General features: G+C 35.3%; 1 protein-coding gene across 2 annotated transcripts; it reads left to right on the top strand.

The window, feature by feature from the left end:
- On the top strand, positions 16,301-21,638 carry LOC104771557 (UPF0481 protein At3g47200-like). 2 transcript variants are annotated; one of them, XM_010496096.1, is made up of 4 exons: positions 16,301-16,376; positions 16,767-16,968; positions 20,263-20,878; positions 21,138-21,638. In XM_010496096.1, exons 2-4 carry the CDS (start codon positions 16,799-16,801, stop codon positions 21,276-21,278), a joined length of 927 nt encoding a protein of 308 aa, XP_010494398.1. In that variant the 5' UTR covers positions 16,301-16,376; positions 16,767-16,798; the 3' UTR covers positions 21,279-21,638. The 2 variants fall into 2 exon arrangements, with proteins under 2 accessions (XP_010494398.1, XP_010494399.1); XM_010496097.1 differs by having other exon boundaries at positions 16,315-16,376; positions 16,771-16,968.

The raw sequence follows: 21,941 nt of genomic DNA, 5'->3' as shown, positions 1-21,941 counted from the left end.
GTTACACCTCAAATAGTCAAAAATTTAATATTTGTTCGCAAATTTACAACAGATAATTGGTGTAGTGTTGATTTTGACCCCTTTGGATTTTCTGTGAAAGACCTTGAAACTCGGAACATACTGCTCCGATGTGATAGCAAGGGTGATCTCTATACTCTTCCCGCTTCATTCAATAAAACTCAACCATCTTCCACAGCTCTCCTTGCTTCAACTCCTTCTCTTTGGCATAAACGTCTAGCACACACCAATAATGCTAATCTTGATTCTATATTTTCAAAATCTTTGGGTATTTGTAATAAAAACAAGTTATCTCAGTCTTGTGAATTTTGCTATTTGGGAAAACAAATAAAATTACTTTTTGATTCTTCTCATTTATTTTTATCCAAAGCTTTTGAAATTATTCATTCTGGTGTTTGGACCTCCTTTGTTCCAAGCATCAGTGGAATCAAATATTTTGTGTTATTTCTCGTTGCATATCCACTTTGCAGAAAGAGTGATGTTTACTCAAAATTTATTTACTTCACTACAATGATCAAAACTCAATTCAATGCTCGTATTCTAGCCTTTCAATGTGACAATGGTGGAGAGTACAACAACCATCGATTCCATGATTTTTTCGATAAAAATGGAATAAAGGTTTGATTCTCTTATCCTCATACCTAGGCCTGGGAATCCGAACCGAACCTAATTGTCCGAACCAAACCAAACCGAGATTCGGACAATTCGGTTCGGTTATATTTGTTTTTTGATTCCGATCGGAATGGGTTTCAAAGAATTTCGGTTTTGTCTTCGGTTCGGTTCGGAGAGACAAAACCGACGGAAACCCGAAATTTATACCTAGGTATATAAAGCTAATACACCGGTTTATATCATTAGTTCTAACCCTAAACCTAATCTATCTAAACTCTTCCTCTTAGCGGTGACAGAGAAAGAGATTTTCGAGTTTCTGATCCGATCCTGTGTTTTCTTATCCCGATCAACCTTGTGTTTAATCTTCAGTGTAAGTTCTTTTGTCTTAATCCTTTGTCTTAAACAAGTTGGCTAGATTTTTATTGTTGTCCGTCTTTGATTCGTTGTATAGCTCTAGGATTTATTGTTCTTGGTTTGATTCTTTGCTTTTGATGTCCGATAGTTAAGGTTAGAACTAAGTATGTGTTGTTACTTGTTAGAACTAAGTATGTGTTGGGTTGTTACTTGTTAGATCTATGTGTTGGGTTGTTACTTGTTAGAACTAAGTGTGTGTTGTTCTTGGTTTGATTCTTTTCTTTTGATGTCCGATAGTTACTTGTTAGAACTATGTTTTGTTCTTGGTTTGATTCTTTGCTTTTGATGTCCGATAGTTACTTGTTGGAACTATGTGTTGTTCTTGGTTTGATTCTTTGCTTTTGATGTCCGATAGTTACTTGTTGGAACTATGTGTTGTTCTTGGTTTGATTCTTTGCTTTTGATGTCCGATAGTTAATTGTTAGAACTAAGTATGTGTTGTTACTCGTTAGAACTAAGTATGTGTTGTTACTTGTTAGAACTAAGTATGTGTTGGGTTGTTACTTGTTAGACTGATCTTTGCTTTTGTTTGTACCGTTAGTGTTGGTCTTTAGAGTTGGACTGATCTATTTTACTTGTTGTTTTTAACAGATGTCTCATGATTCTGGGGAAGAGAACATTGACCCGGTTCTACAAGAAGAGATTGATGATGGTCCGACAGTTACTTCAGTTGGTGGTAAGAGCAAACGAACTGAGGCTACAACTTCTCATGTACCGTCCCAACCGAGGAAAAAGCCAGCTCATAGAGCTCCGGTTTGGGAGCTCATGAATTATATTCTATTTAGTTGTTGTTGTGTTGTATATGTTCGACATTTTGGTGTTTTGACAAGTCTCACTTCAAACCGAAATAACCGAATCTCCGAACCGAAATAATCGTATCCGAACCGAACCAAACCGATCGATTAGTCAGTTAAATTCGGTAGAGTTTTCAGATTCCGAATAAACCAAAAACCAAAAAAACCGACCCGAATTAACCGAATTAACCGAATTCGCAGGCCTACTCATACCACTCAACAAAATGGTAAATCTATGAGAATGATCAGAACAATAAACAATGCCATACGATCTCTCTCTTTTAAGCTTGTCTATCACCATGTTATTGGGTTGAGGCTTTGAATGTTGATGTCCATACATTGAACATTCTTTCATCATCAGCTATTCAAAATAAAATCCCATTTTCTTTGCTTTTCAACAAAAATCCAACATACAATCATCTTAAAGTTTTCGGCTGTTTATGCTTCCCTAACTTGAATCATTCAAATCTTTCAAAACTTTCACCAAGAACAATGCCATGTCTGTTTCTTGGATATCCGTCTCAACACAAAGGATATCTCTGTTTGGATTTAAAAAACAACAAAAATAATTATCTCCCGGCATGTTCACTTTTTCGAAGATCATTTCCAGCAGCTGATCGATGCCTTCATCAACCTTTCACATACACCTTTCTTGATGATGTTGATGAAACACCACCAGTATTCAAACAAATACTCGAAACATCGATTCTCCCACAAACAGTGCCAACTCCTCCTCAAGCTACCAACACTACTTCAACTGTGCCTCCTGTTCCTAGTCATTCTATGACTACTCGTTCAAAATCGGGAATCATAAAACCAAAACAAGTGGTTTCTCCTCTCACCACAGCCAAATCTCCCCTTCCTAAAAGTCACAACCAAGCTCTATTACATCCAAATTGGAATCCTGCTATGACTGATGAGTATAGTGCAATGATAAAAACTAGGAGTTCGAATTTGATACCTAGACCTCCTAAGGTCAATATTGTTAAATCAATGTGGCTTTTCAGGCACAAATATGATGCAGATGGTGTTCTGACAAGACACAAAGCAAGATTGGTAGCAAATGGCAAGTCACAAGAACATGGTGTGGACTTCACAGAGACGTTTAGTCATGTGGTCATACCGGCTACTATAAGAGTTGTCCTTGATGTTGGTGTCGCTTTGAATTGACTGATGCATCAGCTGGATGTAAAGAATGCTTTCCTACAAGGTGACTTATAGAAAACTGTTTATATGCACCAGCCCCCTGGCTTTGTAAGCAAGGAGTTTCCCAATCATGTTTGCAAACTGCAGAAAGCCATTTATGGCGTGAAGCAGGCTCCAAGAGCATGGAACTCACGTTTGACTACGTCTTTGGTCCAGCTGGGTTTTATAATGAGAAAAGCAGACAACTCGTTATTAGTATATAAACGAGATCCTCAAATGGCATAAATACTCATATACGTCGATGATATAATGTTAGCTGCATCTTCTGTTCAACTTATGAAGAAAATTATTGATCGCCTAAAACCTGAGTTTCCAATGTCTGATTTGGGCAAGCTTCGCCACTTCCTGGGGATAAAGGTTGACTACAACAAGAAAGGTCTGTTTTTAAGCCAGCAAACTTACACAAAAGACATGGCAGAATGCAAACCTTGTGCTACACCAGTTGATCTGCAATCCAAGCTTTCAGCTATAGAAGGTGATTCCTTGGATCAAATCTGGTGTCTTTGTCAGCAAAACGCCAACAAACAGTCTCACGTTCAATTTCAGAAGTATAAAGGAGTTGCAATGTAGTTGCTGAACTAACATGGTTGCACATCTCACGCCAGAGCTTCATCTCCCACTTCAAAAGGTTTCCATTGTTTACTGTACAGCATCATCAAACCAAGCATATTGATCTGGACATCCATTTTGTACGCGAGAAGATAGCTATTCGAGAAGTAAAAGTGATTCATGTTCCCTGCTCCCTCCAATATGCAGACATTTTCACCAAAGGTCTACCAACTTGCCTCTTCAATGAGTTTCAAACGAGTTTAACCATCCGACAGCCGGATGCTCCAACTGCGAGAGGGTGATAGAATATAGGGATATTCTGTTAAAAATACTTACCTATTATTGTACATATACTGCTTAATGTATCCTAGTTTATAGGATATCTATGTAACCTCTTTGGCTTTATAAAGCCATGTAAATCAATGAACAAGGCAAGGGAGATTTCATAACTTTCACATACGGGTGGGGTACTGAGATATTTGGATGGTTTCAATCTTAAAGGTTTTAATTTCAGATCTGGTGTATCTAGGATCCGATGGGATTAGAGTGGTGCTTCAAAAAAATATGGGGTTATCTTTTTTAAGGATTCGCTGATGGGGTGTTGGAGTGAGTTTTATTGGTGATTGCTTGCGGTTATCATTTGGGTTTATTTGGGATCCAAGATTTATTGGGACGGGATCATGTCTTCTTTGATTGATTGGGTGCTAATGGTTTTGATATCATTTTTTTCTTTGTTTGAGTATAAGAGGGGATCTCTTTGGGTGAAGGGGACGGCGAGCAAGTCATAGATGTTAGTAATGGTAATGGGGAGGAAATGGTTGTGGAGGTTGCGGGCTGTGATGCTGGTGGTGAGTTGGAGAAGGAATTGGGTAGTGACACAATGGGGGTGGATGAGCCTCTAGAGGAGGGTCAGTTCGCGGATGTTGAGATGGAGAGAGAAGTTTTCTGAGTTGGCGATGGTTGCCATAGCAAGGGAAGGCAATGGAGAGAATGGTAAAAAGGGAAAGGGACCATTATACGAGTCTAGAGAAGGGAAAGTCTTTTGTTTTCCCTTTGTTGGGTTTCTTTGCGGATGTAATTCCATTGTACGAGTGCTAATAAAACAATGCTTACTCTAGTTTTCTTGTCCTTGTGTTTATTTTTAACAGCCCTATTGTATTTTTGGGTTGTTTCAAGGTTTCTACTATATATGTTCGATGCAGGGTGTTGCTTGTGAGGGTTTTTGGTTCTTTTGTGACTTGTAATCCTTACACATATTTTTTCCTAATGGTTTGGCTCAGTGGTCCATTTTTGCTCATTGGTTGGAATTTCTTTTGGTTATTTATCATGAGTTGGCGAGTGTGTATTTATGTACATATGCTCATAATTATATGTTAAGATTGGGTTTTAATTTATATCAAGGTCTTTAGGTCCTGCCTTTGGGCACAAAAATTTGCCTATTTTTTAAGGGATGGAGAAAATAGGATTGTGTGGTGATAAATCACAAACAATAAACATTGTTAAATGAATATTTTGACTTAGAATTGTTAAGGACTCGGAAATAATGCTACTATTGTGAATCTTCAGGATTTATGAACTAAACATCAACCAGATTTTTTATTTCTTATGGAAACAAAACAATCTTCAGTTTTTTTGGACAAGTTTGTAGGCCGCTTTGGTTATACAAATTTAAAAACAATAGATCCTATTGGTTGTAGTGGTGGTTTGGCTCTTTTTTATAATAAGTATGTTTTTCAAGCTTCAATTTTATTTGACTCAAACCATTTAATTGATGTTGAAGCAGTTTACAAAGGGCATATTATTTATTTAACGTTTGTATATGGTGATCATGTTCCCAAGAACCGTGATTTGGTTTGGGAACGGTTATTACGGATTGGAACATCAAGGTCATCTCCTTGGTTTGTTGTAGGTGATTTTAATAAATTAACGGGCAATCATGAAACCCGAGGGGGAAAACAGTTTGTCGTGGAGAGGTGGGCGGGATAAAAAACCAATATGATGTTGGTTGGACAGGGCTTTAGGTAATGAGGATTGGCATGAGTTGTTTTCTGATACAGTTATGGAATATTTGTGTAACATCCATGAACCAAAATCCCAGTTTGGGATGTGCATCGGTCAATGCAAGGTTGATTTTCGCGAGACGACTTAAGTTAAACGCTTATTTTGTTGCGTTTTGGTTTGGGAGAAGCCATTAGGTTGAGTATTTAAAGGGAACTCGATGTGTTTGGCCACTTTTTGGTTGTTTTCCCAGAGAGAAAGGAAAAGAGAGAAAAGTTCTTGAGAGAGTTTTGAGTTTGGTGCTTGTTCTTGTGACACTACAAGAAAACACCCCTTTTGCGAGGACGAGTTGCGACGGATAATAGCTCTCGCAAATTTACGGTGGATTTGCGAGGAATGTACGAGAAATAAAAAAACTCTAGCACATCCCTCGCAAAATTGCGAGGAAACCGGTCGTCGCAAATCCGCTGCTCAATTGCGAGGCATTTACGACAAATTTGCTTGGAATGTCTCCTTCCTCGCAAATCAATCGCAATATTGCGACTATTTTGCGAAAACATAATCCATAGCAAAATTACTATTGAGTTGCGAAAGCCATAGCAAATCCATTACAAAGTTAGGAAATTAATTTTTTATAAATATTACAAAACTTAATATAATTATTCTGAAATACATTTGAATGTGTTCATAAGGTGAATTATTCTAAAATACATTACTATTAATGATTGAAAAGATGATAGAAAAGAGTATGATGAGACATTGGACCTTATAATATACTTGAAAGTTAATTTTACTAATTTTTAAATTTATTTTGATGGTTTTTATAAATGAGATATTCAAGGTTTGCGACAAATTTTCGACTGATTTGCTAGACCATAGCAAATTAGTCGCAAATCCATCACAAACTACTCAAAACATAGCAATTCCCTTGCAAACAACAACTTTAAACCCTAAACCCTAAAGACTAATTAATAATTAAAAAAGATGAATCCAAGACTTATAATCAGAGATAGGGCAGTGCAACACAAAATTGTTGGAGAATTGGATAATTTGGAATATTTGGCAAATATTTGTCTCAATGTAATGAACATATATATGATATAGTGTAGAAGATAGTTAATGTTTAGAGGAATATGCAAAATTGGACAATTTTGGAAAGTTTGATGATAGAAAATAGTATGATGAGACCATTGGACCTTATAATATACTTGAAAGTTTATTTGACTAATTTTTTTAAATTATTTTGATGGTTTTTACAAATTAGATATTCAAGGTTTGCGACTGATTTGCTAGACGCATAGCAAATTAGTCGCAAATCCATCGCAAATTACTCAAATTATAGCAATTCCCTCGCAAATAACAATTTTAAACCCTTGAACCTAAACCCTAAAGACTAATTACATTACTATATGAATCCAAGACCTATAATCAAAGATAGGGCAGTGCAACACAAAATTGTTAGAGAATTGGACAATTTGGAATATTTGGCAAATATTTGTCTCAATGTAATGAACATATATATATATATGATATAGTGTAGAAGATAGTTAATGTTTAGAGGAAGATGCAAAATTGGATAATTATGTAAAGTTTGATGATAAAAAAGAGTAGATGCATAGCAAATCCGTCGCAACTCCATCGCAAACGACTCAAATCATAGCAATTTCCTCGCAAATGACAACTTCAAACCCTTGAACCTAAACCCTAAAAACTAATTACATTACTAGTAAATAGTAATGATTAAAAAGATGAATCCATGATTTAAAATCAAATATAGGGCACAAATGACAATTTCAAAACCTAAACCCTTAAGACTTTGCGAGGGATTTGCTACGGTCTCTCGCAAATCTCTCACAAATCTTTTGAAAAATTGAAAATATTTGAATTTTAATTCATGGATTAATTTGCTAAAGATTTAAACAATAGGGGGATTTGCTAAAGTTAAATATCTCGAAATATAATTTATATATTTTTTATAGGTGTGCTAGGGATTTGCGAGGGACCATTGCAATTCCCTAGCAATATTAGCGAGGGATTTGCGACGCAGTGTTTTTCTATATAAATTGAAAACCTAGTTCGAGCTTCGCTCAAACCTCGACATATCACCAGCGGCATAAAACCTCGAACCCTAATTCCTCTCTTCTATCTTCTCCGATCAATCTCCATCTCTCTTCTCCAATTAACCTCCACCTCTCTTCTCTTTTCCGGTTACTCTCTGCATCTTCTCTCTTCTCCGGCGACTGTCCTACGCTTCTCTTTATCTCCTCTCGTCTCTGGTGACTGTCCCTATCTTCTCTCTATCTCCTCTGCTCTCCGGTGACTGTTCTCCGCTTCTCTCAGGTCCGGTTACTCTTCCTAATCTCTCGATCTGAAAGTCTGTTAGGTTAGAGTTTAGATTTTAATTTTAGGGTTATGATTTGGGGTTCAATTTTTAGTTTAGGATTCTAATTTCGAGTTTAGGGTTCTTATTTCATGTTCAATTTTGAGTTTAGGTTTTTGATTTAGGGTTTCGATTAAGGCTTTTGATTTTAGGGTTTTGATTTAGGGTTTTGATTTAGGGTTTCAATTATAGGTTTTTGATTTTAGGGTTTCGAGTTTAATTTGTTTTTTGTATAATTTTATTGAATTTTGGTTTAGGGTTTAGGTTTAATTTTGATTTTATTTGATCTTTGATTTTAGGGTTTCTAATAATTTTATTGAATTTTACTTTCAGATGTCTTCTCTAGACCAAAACGGTTCTGTAAACCAAAATGTTTACACAAGGTTCATATCTTTTCAAGGGTTATCTCCTCCAGTCCCTACTCGAGGGATATGTTCAACTGGCTCTTCTCAAAGACTACCTTCTCCCGCCTCTTCTCAAGGTACCTCACCGACGACACAAGATAACTGTAATGCAACCTCTCCGGTGCAAAATTATCTTCCTCCTCAGCAATCAACTTCGTGTGGCAATGGTCTGTCTGCCACTCAAACATTTTTTACTTTGGAAGAGTTACTTGCGAGTTCCGGGCGTCCTAACTTAACAAAACTAGATCCTAAGCGACCTCCGGGTACTCTCTGGTAAGAATGTTATGTATCTAACATTCCATTTATCTTTATGTTTTGTATTTTCATTGATCCTCATTCCATTTATCTTGTGCTTTGTAGGTTTGACCAAGATTCTTCGGTTGCTGCTACTGTACGGGCCATTTTTGAAAGAGATTTCAAAGAAGCTCATGCCAATTGGACCCAAACACCTGGTCCGGTTGTAAACCGGTGGTTTGAAACTTTTGCGGTAAGTTAAAAGTTCCTTAATGTGTTTAAATAACAGATTTTGTGTTTTACTCCCTTGATTTGATTCTGATTCATGTTATGTTTTTACAAGCAAACATATAACTGGGACCACTCCATCAACGGAAGAGTTAGAGCTGAGTTTGAAGCTAAGTTGAAGACCTGGATAAGTGATCAAGTGTCTAGGTGGAAGGGTAAGTGGAAGCGAAAAGGTAATGACGCAATGTTGCGGTGGCTTGATCCTACCGTATGGGATGGCTTGGTCAAGTTTTGGTGTGAACCAAAATCAGAAGCAAATAGTATCAATAGCCGTAATGCTCGCTATAGTGATCCTGAAGGCACCGGAATACATAAGCACCGTTCTGGTCATACCTCTTTTAAAGCCCGAGTACGAAAGCATGTAAGTATCTCTGTTTAACTCAATTTGATTAATCAAACCTACAATATATAACACATGTTGTTTCATTTCTTTTTTTTTAGTCTGAGAAGACTGGTGAGCCACTTCCTGATTTCCTGCAATAACTAGAAGAGACTCATAGGAAACCTGATGGGTCTTTTGTTGATGGACTGTCTGAGAAGGTGTACAATGAAGTGACGTCAAAGCTAGCTGAAGCTGAGTCTGAGCTATTATTAGGGGATAACATGGAGAGTAGTGCTTCAGGCGGGTTATCACTAACTGTGAAGAACCACATTTATGCTGAGGTAAACATTTATGCTTCATTGTTGCTTCATTGTTTATGTTTATCTTTTGTGTTTGTGTTTATGCTTCACATTTATGTGTTTGTGTTTGTTTTTATGCTTCCGAGCAACCACATTTATGCTTCATTGTTTATGTTTGTGTTTTGTATCTTCATTGTCTAATTGTTGGTGTGTATCTGTTTTGTTGGCAGGTTGCTCCAAAGAAAAAGAACCGGATATATGGGGTTGGTAACATGCAAGTAGAAGCATCTTCAGCTCAGATTGGTCAACCGCCTCCTCCTTCAGAAGATCCACTTTTTCTAGCTGCGAAGCTTGCTGCTGCCGAAGCTGTTCTTGCAACTCAGGCTACTCAACTACAGGCCAATGCAGTGAAGATGCAAGAAAATTCAGAGAAGATGCATACTTTGATTATCTTGCAGAGAAACATCCAGACTTTGCTGGTAGATTTCCCTGAGAAGATTCAGCGGCCAGACCTGTGACTAGAGATGCAACCACCGGAGAAGCAACCTGATGAACTCTCTTTCTCTCTTAATGTGTAATGTTTAGCTTAGAACTTGCTCAGTTACTCTCCCTTGTAAACTTATTTTGAAAACTTAGTACTTCTAATTACAGCTTTAATTTGCATAAGTTTACAAGGTTTAATTCTAATTACAGGTTTAATTTTAATTACAGGTTTAATTCTAAATGCCGGTTTAATTCTAATTAAGCTTACCAAAATGAAAATTTTAATTTTTTTAATACCATTATTATTATTTGCGACGGAAAAAATAATTGCAAAAGCATAGCAAATTTGCGAGGGAGTTACTAGATACTAATTTTGCGAGGAAATTGCTTTTTAAACAGGTCCTTGCAATTTGCGCTTAGTTTGCAAGGGAATATTTTCCTCGCAAAATTTGCGAGGGATTTGCGACGTTGACCGATTTGCGAGAAGCGATTTGCGAGGAACGGACTTTCCTCGCAAATCTCTCGCTTTTGTTGATTTGCGAGGGATTCACTACATATTCGGCCATCGCAAAACCGTTGTTTTCTTGTAGTGTGAGATTTTTTCTGTGGAGTGGAGATCTGAGGCTAGAACGTGTTAGGAGCTTGTTGGGAGGCTATTTTCGTGAGATTAGATCCAGTTTTCGTCATTCACAAAGGTGAGTGCATGTTTTCGTGTTTATGTGTTATGTGGATGATTCCTTGGTTTGTTAGTATGTTTTCGTGTCACTTGGGGCTTTGTGAGGCTTCTTTGTGGCTTTGGATCGAGTCTGATGCGTACAGGAACAGAGATTTGGCGAGGAGCTTCGAGGACTGCGCGATAAGACCTAGGAGCTTTGGTCGATGCCATGTAAAGGTATCCATCGGTGCAATTAGGGGTTTCACGAAATGTTGAGCATGCATCGGTTGATGCAATCCTAGTCTTTGTCGGTCGATGCAGTGGTTGGTGTCGGTCGATGCAGCTTTCTGGTTTGACTATTGATTGTCGTTTGTTGGTTAGAGTATCTCAATTCTTGTGTGTATGGCCTAGTAGATGGGAGGATTGCCTCACTAATTGTTTATGATAATACTCACGCATCTCATATGTGTTGTGGTGCAGGTAAAGGTAAAGTGTGATCGTGGAATCAAGGTGATAAAAAGGAGAATGTTTTAGTGGCTCGTTGATGTGTTGTCTCGTTTTTGTTAGGTTGCTAGGGTTGAGTTATTAGAACGTTGCTAGGATGCTGGTTTGATATTTTATTACTTGGTTGAATTATTACCGTTATTGGTTTATTATTTATTGGTTATTGGTTTAATGGTATTGTTTGGTTCTGCTCTTTGGTTTAAATGTGGTTGGTTAGGTGGTTAGTGAGTATGGGATCACTATCTTAGTATTATATTAAAAAAAAAAATTGGGTCGGGTCGTTTCAATTTGCCTAGGTTCGCCTCTGATCATAAGCCTCTTGTGGTTAGCATAGGCGCAAAGAGGCCACGAGGACGAATGAGTTTTATGTTTGATCGCCGCTGTGTTGGAAAGTAGGAGTTGACGGATGCAATCTCGTATGGTTGGGATGGGGAACAAGACCAGGGTCCAACTAATTTTGTGGACAAAATTGTGAATTGTCGACGGGCGATTTCTTGGTACTAAGTACTTTCATGCCCAAACAAAGCAGCGATGAGTCTGTAATCGGATTACTGGGCTTTTTGACAAAAATGATTTATGGTCTACGGAGGATGCTAATATTTGTAATACAACGGTGTCATACTTCGAGGATCTGTTTACTTCAATTAATCCAGCAAACTTTGAGGAGGTCTTACGGAAGGTCGAAACTGTAATTACGGATGAGGTAAATGAGCGGTTAACTGCCCCAACTATGGAGACTGAGGTTAGAACGGCTTTATTTATGATGCATCCAGATAAAATCCTTGGCCCAAACGGGATGATAGCTTTGTTTTTCCAAAAGGCGTGGAAGGTTGTTAAAACGGATCTTGTTTCTTTGGTTAATGGTTTCTTCGAGGAGGGTGCTTTTCATAAGAGTTTAAACATAATGCATATTTGTCTCATTCCTAAGGTTACAAAGCCAACCCGGATGACGGAATTACGTCCCATTAGCTTGTGTAATGTGGGGTACAAGGTTTGTACCAATGGCTTAAGAAGGTCTTACCGGGGCTAATTTCAGAGACTCAATCGGCATTCGTTCTAGGCCAGTTGATCTCAGATAATAGCTTGATTGCTCAGGAGATGTTTCATGGGTTACGGACAAATCTGTCCTGCAAAGAGAAACTTATGGCGATTAAAACTGATATGAGTAAGGCATATGATAGTATGGAGTGGATTTCTGTTAGAGAGTTACTACGAAGAATGGGGTTCGGGGAAAAATGGATCAGTGGATTATCTTCTGTGTTACTTTGATTGAGTATAAAGTTCTTCTGAATGGTCATCCAAATGGATTGATAGTCCCAGAGAGGGAATTATGCCAGGGGAATCCTCTATCTCTTTATATCTTCATCTTATGTACGGAAGTGGCAAATAAATGTCCGCCAATTATGCATTTGTTGTTTGCGAATGATAGTCTGTTTTCTGTAAGGTCGATAAGGTACAATGTGAGGTTATTTTGGATATCTTAAGAAAGTATGAGGTTGTCTCGGGACTGCAAAATAATTTTGCTAAATCATCTATTCAGTTTGGTCATACGGTTGATGCGGTCACAAGGACGGAGATGCAGAGTGTTCTTGGGATAACAAATCTGGGCGGAATGGGTTCATATCTAGATTTACCTGAGAGTTTAGGTGGGTCTAAAACAAAAAAATATATATATTTTATTCAGGACATTGCAGGGTCGGACGAATGGTTGGTCAGAAAAATTACTTTCAAAAGAGGGAAAATAGGTTATGATTAAGTATGTTGCAACTGCTGTCCCGACATTTGTGATGTCCTGTTTTTTGGCTACCGAAAACAATCACATCCAAACTTACTATTGCAGTGGCGAATTTTTGGTGGAGTACAAACGGCCAGACAGGGGGTATGCATTGGCTCGCTTGGAAAAAATTATGTTTTAATAAACAGTTGGGCGGTTTAGGTTTCCAGAATGTCGATGATTATAATTCGGCTTTGCTGGCAAAACAATTATGGCGGCTGATTGAGGCTCCAGACTCACTGTTCACCTGAGCTTTCAAAAGTAGGTACTATAGGAATTCGAATACAATGGAACAGATTTAGTCATACTCCCCATCGTATGGATGGCGGAGTATTGTTTCGGCTAGATCATTGGTAAACAAATGGCTTATTAAAAGAGTTGGCTCTGGGGAATCTATTTCTATTTGGAATGATCCCTTGATGCCGACTCAATTCCCGAGATTAGCTTTAAGTAAGGGGATATATCATGGTTTTTGTAGTTTTTCACCATGATATTAGGAATTTTTTTTAGAGTCTTTTTGATGTGTTTTTAGGTTCTTTGAGAGTCTTTTCAGGTTTTCTAGGATTTTGGCACGGATGGAGCAAACTGAAGCAAATTGGATCATTTTTGGAACATTGAACCGAAGAAATCAACTTGGAATCAATCAAGAGTGATGGTGTCGATCGACACCAAGGGTGTTTGCCGACTCAAGACCCAAGTTTTGGAAGATTTACAAAAGTTGCCCGAAGTTTTCTACATTTGCATCATTAGTCCCTGGACGTGTTTTAGGACATATATATAGTATTTTTAGGTTTGAGAAACCCTTAAGCTTGATTCTAGCAAGTTTTACTTTCTGCAACCTTGAGAGATTTTTGAGAGCTTTTGGAGAGACGGATCTGAATTCTTTTGTAGAGAGAAGATTCATAAACTCCTTATTTACTCTTTTAATATCTATTGCTTATTATTCAGAATTATGTCTCGTTCTTTATTGAATATGTGTGAGTAGTTTGCTTGTTAGGTTCAGGGTTTTTTACAGGGATTTTATGATTTATTAGATCTGTTTATTTAGGATTCATTATCTTTCTAGATCTTCATCATAGGTTGTTCTTCATATTAATCCTTGATTGGCCATCTAGAATTAATAATCTAGGAAAATAAATTGATATGAGAATATAATTGATTTTCCTGATAAAACCTTTTGATGAGCAAAATTACTTCTTGCAAAGAGATTTGATTTAGTAATTTTGTGAACAATCTAAACCTGTTTTCAAAGCTGATTTTTAACCTTGAATTTTACAAAGAGATTTGGATTTTGTGGTTTTAAATTTAGATAATATTTGCAGTGAGAACTGATTTATTTTACAAAAGAGTTTAGAGTTCTAGATCTGATTTTTAATTGCTTGAATCCTAATTTATTGATTGATTTAATAATTTTTAATTTCATGAGAAATTCCCTAGACCTAGCTTTTCGATTCTCTGAATTTACAACAGTTTTATTTAATATTTTGCATTGTTATTTTAATTCAAATTAATCTGTTTAGCTTAGTTATAAAACTCTATAATTTATTGGGTAGAATTAAGTCTTTATAGAATTCGACCCCTAAGTACTGCAGTGATCTCTTAATTTGAGAGAGTAGCTCTAGGGTTTAATTTGAGTATATTATAAGGGTCTGTTAAGGACTCCACTCTTCAAATGACTCACTTAATTGATCGTTAAACGAATATGTGGATATGGATTTTCTCAACGAGTATTTCGATCAGGGGATGTTGCATTGATAGGGGCTCTACCTATAGGAGGTTGTCATAAGGCAGATTCTCTAGGTTGGCATTTTACGAAATCTAGAAAGTATATGGTTAACTCAGGATATCACATTGAACGTATGGCGGTAACTAGGACTTTTCAGGGCCTTGTTTGTGACCCAGAGATTACCCTCCTCCTAGCCAGTGTTTGGCAGGTTCGCTGTCCACCAAAACTACAACATTTTATGTGGCCTTTTTGGTTGACCACCAGCTCGTCAGGTTTGGGCTTTATCTCAAGTACCAGCAGGACCAAATTCCTTTCCGACGGACTCTGTGTATGCAATTATTAACCAGTTTTTGGGCCCTAAGAATCCAGGTTCCCAAGTATCAGTGATTCCTTGAATTTTGTGGTATATCTGGAAAGCGTAAAATGCACGAGTTCTTGAGAATGAAGATGAAAGGCCTGAGGAAATTATTAGGGTAGTGGATGGAGAAGCATTGGTATGGCAGGAGGCTCAGGAGGAGGGTGAGGAGGAGGATTTACCCTCCCACCCTATCAACTTTAACTCTCAGCTGAGGGTGGCTGCAGCTTCACTCTCCACTGTTTATTCAGGCTATCGGTGCTTCGTAGATGGATCTTGGAAAGCTGGTGACTCGTTTGCAGGTACATGATGGTTTTGTATGTTGTTTCAAGAACCAACGTCAACCATGGGAGCCACTAATTTTCGGCGTAGTCTTTTCCCCTTGCATGCTGAAGTAGAAGCTTTTATCTGGGCTATGCGGTGCATGATCGGACATGACTTTCGCGATGTGGCCTTTTTTACAGACTGCTCAGACTTGGTGAAGATAGTGTCTTTTCTTTTCGGTTGGCCGGCATTTTCGTCATACCTCGAAGATATCAAAATTGACAGGGAGGAATTTTCTTCTTTCTTTTTATTTTTTGTTCATAAATGCAAATGTAAATGCAGATTCTTTGACACGCCAAACGCGCATATCTCCGCATTATGTTTTCGTATTTAAACAATTTTCCTTTCCAATTTGAAAAAAACAAGATATTTCTCGAAATTTCTCTTATACAATTATTAGGCTTTGTAAGTACATCTTGCTTACGCATATTATTAGGGTCGACCCCTGACCATTTGAACATCTTCCACATATATAAATTATATATATTAGTAAAATGTCAATCCTTCGGACCCCTAATCAAGTAAAGTGATTTATATTAAATTTGGATGCAGGACTGGGACGTGGAGGGTTTTCTAAATTTTGTATTGTTGTTAAAACTTATTATAAATGTAACTAGGGAATTTTATAGAATAGATATACCATGCATATAAATTTACTTAGTCAAAGTATCTACTATATATATTAACAATGTTTGTATCGTATATCGTTGGGTTTGACAGTATGTCATTCCCTTAATATTGTAACAAACTACTTGCACAAGTTTATTATATGAAGGGTTGTTTGTAATTATGTTGTTGTACAAAAGTTTGTTTTTGCATAAATTGGTAATTGCAGGGTAATTTTGCATACCCCCAATTTCATAATCACAAGTTGGACCATTTATTCATAGAATAGGATCGTCTTCCTCGCTGCCAAATTTTCTCAATGTTATATAAGACCCCTCTTCTTTCTGCTGTAAGTATAAGACCCCTCTTCTTTCCTCGAGGATTTAAGTCTCAATATTAAATCCTCGTTCCATAGCTCGTCACTCTTAACAGTTAGCTCTTCTTCCTTAATTATGTCTTTCATATTTTACATGACAAGAACTACGATGATAATTATCTTGCCTCGTTCTCTTCCTCTTTCAGACTTGATCTTCCCTTGTTTTCTTTATTATAAATCTCTTTTTATCTTCTGTAATCTAGCTTTCAGCTAGCTTTCTACCTCTTTCTTTTGTATTAGCGGCTCCTTATGTAATACTTTTTTATCTATAAGAAAACCTTTTAACAAAAAAAAAACTACGATGATAATTATAATCATATTTTTGTAAATTTTATCTATTATGCAACGCATTATATTTTATATGATATAATTGACTTTCGTTTTCTCTTTAGTTTGTAATTGTATGGTATGATTGTATTTCATATCTAACAAAACTTTGATGCAGGAAGAAAAAAAAAAGGTCGTAACTTATCGAAGATGGGATCTCCAGTACCTTGCATTTACAGAGTGCCAAGGGCAATTCGTAAAGCGAATCCCCGAGCCTATACACCTCAGATTGTCCTCATCGGCCCGCTTCATCGTTCTTCCAAATTGATGCCGGTATCTTCTAAGGACGACGACACTGGTGAAACGAGTAGGGAAATAAAGTACGTTGTAAAATACATAAAATTTATCATGCATACGCAGACAAATATATACAGACATCACGAAAGTGCTATCAATTATATATATATATATATATATATATATATATATATCTATACTAGGATTTAATTTTTTATTTTAATATGTAATAATTTAGATTTTATAGATTTTAGTTTGATATTATAGTTATAAGATTTCAATTTTTCTTGTTTTAAAATTTAACCCGCAGTAAATATGTAGTTAAGTAATTTAAACTGCAGAACACCACAAGATAATTTTTCATTTTTAAATTAAGAATTTTAATCTTCATATTAAAAGTATATGATTTCAAGTTATTATTTTTAGATTTAACTCGTGATATATGTGTAATTTAGTAATTTGAACCGGTGGTGCATTGCAAAATAATTTTAAATTTTGATTTAGTTTCTTATAGTTTTTAATTTGATATTAATAAAACTGTATGAATTAGATTTTAGTTTTTTCAAGATTTAATTTGTGATAAGTGTGTAATTTAGTATTCAATTGTATATTTAGAGATTTAAAAGATTAAAAGTTATATTCAAGTCATCATACATAGAAATTATGTCAATATCGATCATGATCCGTTCGGCCAATTTTACAGTATAAATTATTGTTTAGGATATATGTAATTATAATTAATATAATTTTGATATGATGCTAACTAATAGAATTTGTGATAGACAGAGAGAAATTTTAATATTTTATTTTGGTAAGGAATATGCCATTTTTAAGATTGGTTGGTATATTTAGTTTCCATTTTTGCCATATATTACTTACTGTTTTTTTGTGCAATATTTTAGGGGTAGATTTGTAAATAATTTTTGGGGAATTTTCAAAAATACCTATTTTTCTATATCACTTTTCAAAAATTGTCTTTCTTGGTGTCCATTTTCAAAAGTACCTTTTTTAATATATAAAATAACAAAATTATAAACCCTAAACCCCAAATACTAAACCATATCCCTTAAAGCCTATACCCTAAATGTAAATTGGGAATCCAAACCTAAAAAACAAATTCTAAAAATTAATTTAACATAGTGTAATTGTGTAAAAGAGGGTAAAAATAAAAATATTCAAAAAAATGGGCATTTTTGAAAAGAGGTATTCCAAAAAAGGCATTTGTAACAAATTCTCATAATTTTTTCAATTAGTATAAGTAGAACACAAAATGTATTTCAATTTTTTTTAATATAGATATACATTATATTTAAAAGCGCTCAAACTACTTAAAATTGATAGCACTTTCGTGATTATATATTCTTTATCTTGTTTTTTTTTAGCTGAAAAATACGACATGCACTATAAAGTATCACATACTATTAAAATATGAAAAAATTGTTAGAAATATCCCTTTTGAGATAAATCTTTTCGAAAATACCCTTTCTAATTTTGGATGCTTCATAATTAAGCTTTATGCTCACTCGGTTGCATATTCAATTTGGTCTTATTTAAAAATATGACTATGAATCATTGTTTAATATTTTTAGCCAATATGAGACGTTGAACACACATCTTTTACTTCATTAATTGAGTAATATATGTATGTATAGCTAAAGAATCCATATATATAGATGATTTTTAAGAATTTTTAAAAAGGAAAGTTCTCAAAAATACCATGCTTTTAAGTTTTCTTTCTTATAATACCACCATGTAACAAAAATATCACTTAAGTTTTGATTTTGCAAAAGTACCACAATAATAAAATTATACTTTCAACCATCACAACTAAACTTTAAATCTTAAACAGCAAACCTTATTTCCTATACCCTAAATAGTAAATGTACTAGTTTGCAAAGAAATCCATATATAAATAGTTAACTCAAACCCCAAATTTTTAAATTCTAAACCCTTGTAATTCAAAATTTGGTGATATTTTTGGAACACTAAACTAATAGTGATATTATTGGAACATTAAACCACGGATCTATTATAATTTCTTTATAATAATTGGTCACTTGTAATTCAAAATAACTCGTTTGTTGTTATCTTTTTTGAAAACCTTCTTTTTTGACAACAGTTGTATGCCAAAAGTTTTAGATGAAACGAGGATCTTGCGCACCTCCTCCCTTAAGTTTTGGTTTAGATATATTGGAACTGTCACTTTTTCATAATGCAATGNGGGAATCCAAACCTAAAAAACAAATTCTAAAAATTAATTTAACATAGTGTAATTGTGTAAAAGAGGGTAAAAATAAAAATATTCAAAAAAATGGGCATTTTTGAAAAGAGGTATTCCAAAAAAGGCATTTGTAACAAATTCTCATAATTTTTTCAATTAGTATAAGTAGAACACAAAATGTATTTCAATTTTTTTTAATATAGATATACATTATATTTAAAAGCGCTCAAACTACTTAAAATTGATAGCACTTTCGTGATTATATATTCTTTATCTTGTTTTTTTTTAGCTGAAAAATACGACATGCACTATAAAGTATCACATACTATTAAAATATGAAAAAATTGTTAGAAATATCCCTTTTGAGATAAATCTTTTCGAAAATACCCTTTCTAATTTTGGATGCTTCATAATTAAGCTTTATGCTCACTCGGTTGCATATTCAATTTGGTCTTATTTAAAAATATGACTATGAATCATTGTTTAATATTTTTAGCCAATATGAGACGTTGAACACACATCTTTTACTTCATTAATTGAGTAATATATGTATGTATAGCTAAAGAATCCATATATATAGATGATTTTTAAGAATTTTTAAAAAGGAAAGTTCTCAAAAATACCATGCTTTTAAGTTTTCTTTCTTATAATACCACCATGTAACAAAAATATCACTTAAGTTTTGATTTTGCAAAAGTACCACAATAATAAAATTATACTTTCAACCATCACAACTAAACTTTAAATCTTAAACAGCAAACCTTATTTCCTATACCCTAAATAGTAAATGTACTAGTTTGCAAAGAAATCCATATATAAATAGTTAACTCAAACCCCAAATTTTTAAATTCTAAACCCTTGTAATTCAAAATTTGGTGATATTTTTGGAACACTAAACTAATAGTGATATTATTGGAACATTAAACCACGGATCTATTATAATTTCTTTATAATAATTGGTCACTTGTAATTCAAAATAACTCGTTTGTTGTTATCTTTTTTGAAAACCTTCTTTTTTGACAACAGTTGTATGCCAAAAGTTTTAGATGAAACGAGGATCTTGCGCACCTCCTCCCTTAAGTTTTGGTTTAGATATATTGGAACTGTCACTTTTTCATAATGCAATGATTAATATGTGGCCATTTCTGTTTGTTAGGCATTTGAAAAAAAAAAAAGGAAAAAAATTTAAGCCAATGGAGATCGAAAAGATGACGTACTTCGACGCTTTCAGCAAAAGACTCAAGAACGAAACTATTGAGGAAATGAAGCAAACCATTTATGTGGAAGAAGAACGTATTAAGGAAAGCTATAAGGAGAAGGATACAATCGACAGCATGACATCTGATTTTTTCGTGGACCTTATCCATCAGGATTCAATATTCATCATGGAGTTCATTATGGAACTTCATGATGGTCGTGGAAGTTCAAATAGTCCGATCGTGAACCACCATATCGACAGTTCAAAAGTGATAGCAGATCTCATGTTGCTGGAAAATCAACTTCCCTATTTCATTTTGGATAAACTGTTCAGTCCTCATTTGACGGAATTGGGTATAAATGAGCATGAGACGCTCGAGGGACTCATCCTGGAATTATTTTCCCTGCAAACGAAGATAAAAAAAAATACAGAGTTCAAGCATTTCACAGACATGTTCCGATGTGTTTATGAGGAATCACTTGACAAAACTCCAAGTCTGACCGCCGTAAGTGGGCCACCTATCGCCGAGATGCAGAACGCGGGTAACCTATCCCGCGTAGGAGTGGAATTCAAGGTAAACTTTTGCATCTTCTATTTTCATATTTTCAAGTTCACATTTCTTAGTTGGAATTTTAGGTCTTTTCTTTCTTTTGATAAGGCTTTCGTTTGTTAGTGTTTGGAGTTTGAAATCGTAGTTGTTTGTGGTGGCTTTTAACTAGGATACATATTCCGCTTTGGGTTAAGAGTAGCCTAATTTTTATAAACCTAGAAGTCTAAGTGCGTTTATTATGTTTGAACCTTTGAGTTTATTCTAACCCCTTTCTTGTTTTAAGGCGTACAATCTCTCGAATTTCTCTCAACACCAGTATCAACAGCCGTTGGACTTGTTATCGCTTCCGATCTCCATCAGAAAGGAGGCTGACAATAATTATTCGCTGCATGTGGCGTTTAAGAAAAGTTGCTTACAAAATTAAAGGTTGGTCTGAATGAAGCGGCCCCCTCCCAATATTCTGGCATAGCCATAAATCTCAGAGCTCGCTATAAATCTCGACGAAAAAGGTGTTGGGCCACTCTCAGCAAAGTCTATTTTAAAGACTTGTGGACCGGAACAGCTACGCTTGCCGCCGTACTTCTCTTGTTTTTGACTCTGGTTGGGACGGTGGCTTCCGTCATCCAAGCTTACAAAAGCAAATAACTACATATGCTTTTATCCTATAAACTTGTTTCCAAGTTTCTTTTGCATTATTTGTTATCGGCTTTCATCATATTTGATTACTAATATACTATTTATCTGTTTTCTTTATTTTTGCATATTTGATTCCGTCTTGAATTTAGTTTGTTTTCTTTTGTTCCTAGGTGTTGATTTAACCTCACCTACACGTTGCTTGGGGTGTTGTAAAAGTTTTTGTTTTGAATAATACTTCAAGAGCCTTGGAAAACATCCTTCTTTCGTTGCTTCTCTGTTTTCTCACGAACATACTCTTAACTAGGGAGTTTCCCGCACACTTGTGCGGGCAAAAACTTTTTTAAAATAATTGTTATCTAATTTTTTTTGTATTAAAATATACATTACTAATTAAATTCTTTTATATGTTTTTATGGGTAAATATATTTTCACAAAATAGTTCAACTAATTT

This window comes from Camelina sativa, chromosome 20, assembly GCF_000633955.1.
Source record: "Camelina sativa cultivar DH55 chromosome 20, Cs, whole genome shotgun sequence".
NCBI classification, from domain to species: Eukaryota; Viridiplantae; Streptophyta; class Magnoliopsida; order Brassicales; family Brassicaceae; genus Camelina; species Camelina sativa.
Note: the sequence above shows the minus strand (reverse complement) of the source record. Positions and strands in the feature narration are given on the sequence as shown.

Excerpts from the sequence above, each read along its gene's own strand:
- LOC104771557 (XM_010496096.1), top strand. The coding sequence starts at position 16,799 with ATGGGATCTCCAGTACCTTGCATTTACAGAGTGCCAAGGGCAATTCGT. Across the intron at positions 16,969-20,262 it reads GAAACGAGTAGGGAAATAAA|GCATTTGAAAAAAAAAAAAG; the intron begins GTACGTTGTAAA and ends TCTGTTTGTTAG. Across the intron at positions 20,879-21,137 it reads GCGTAGGAGTGGAATTCAAG|GCGTACAATCTCTCGAATTT; the intron begins GTAAACTTTTGC and ends TCTTGTTTTAAG.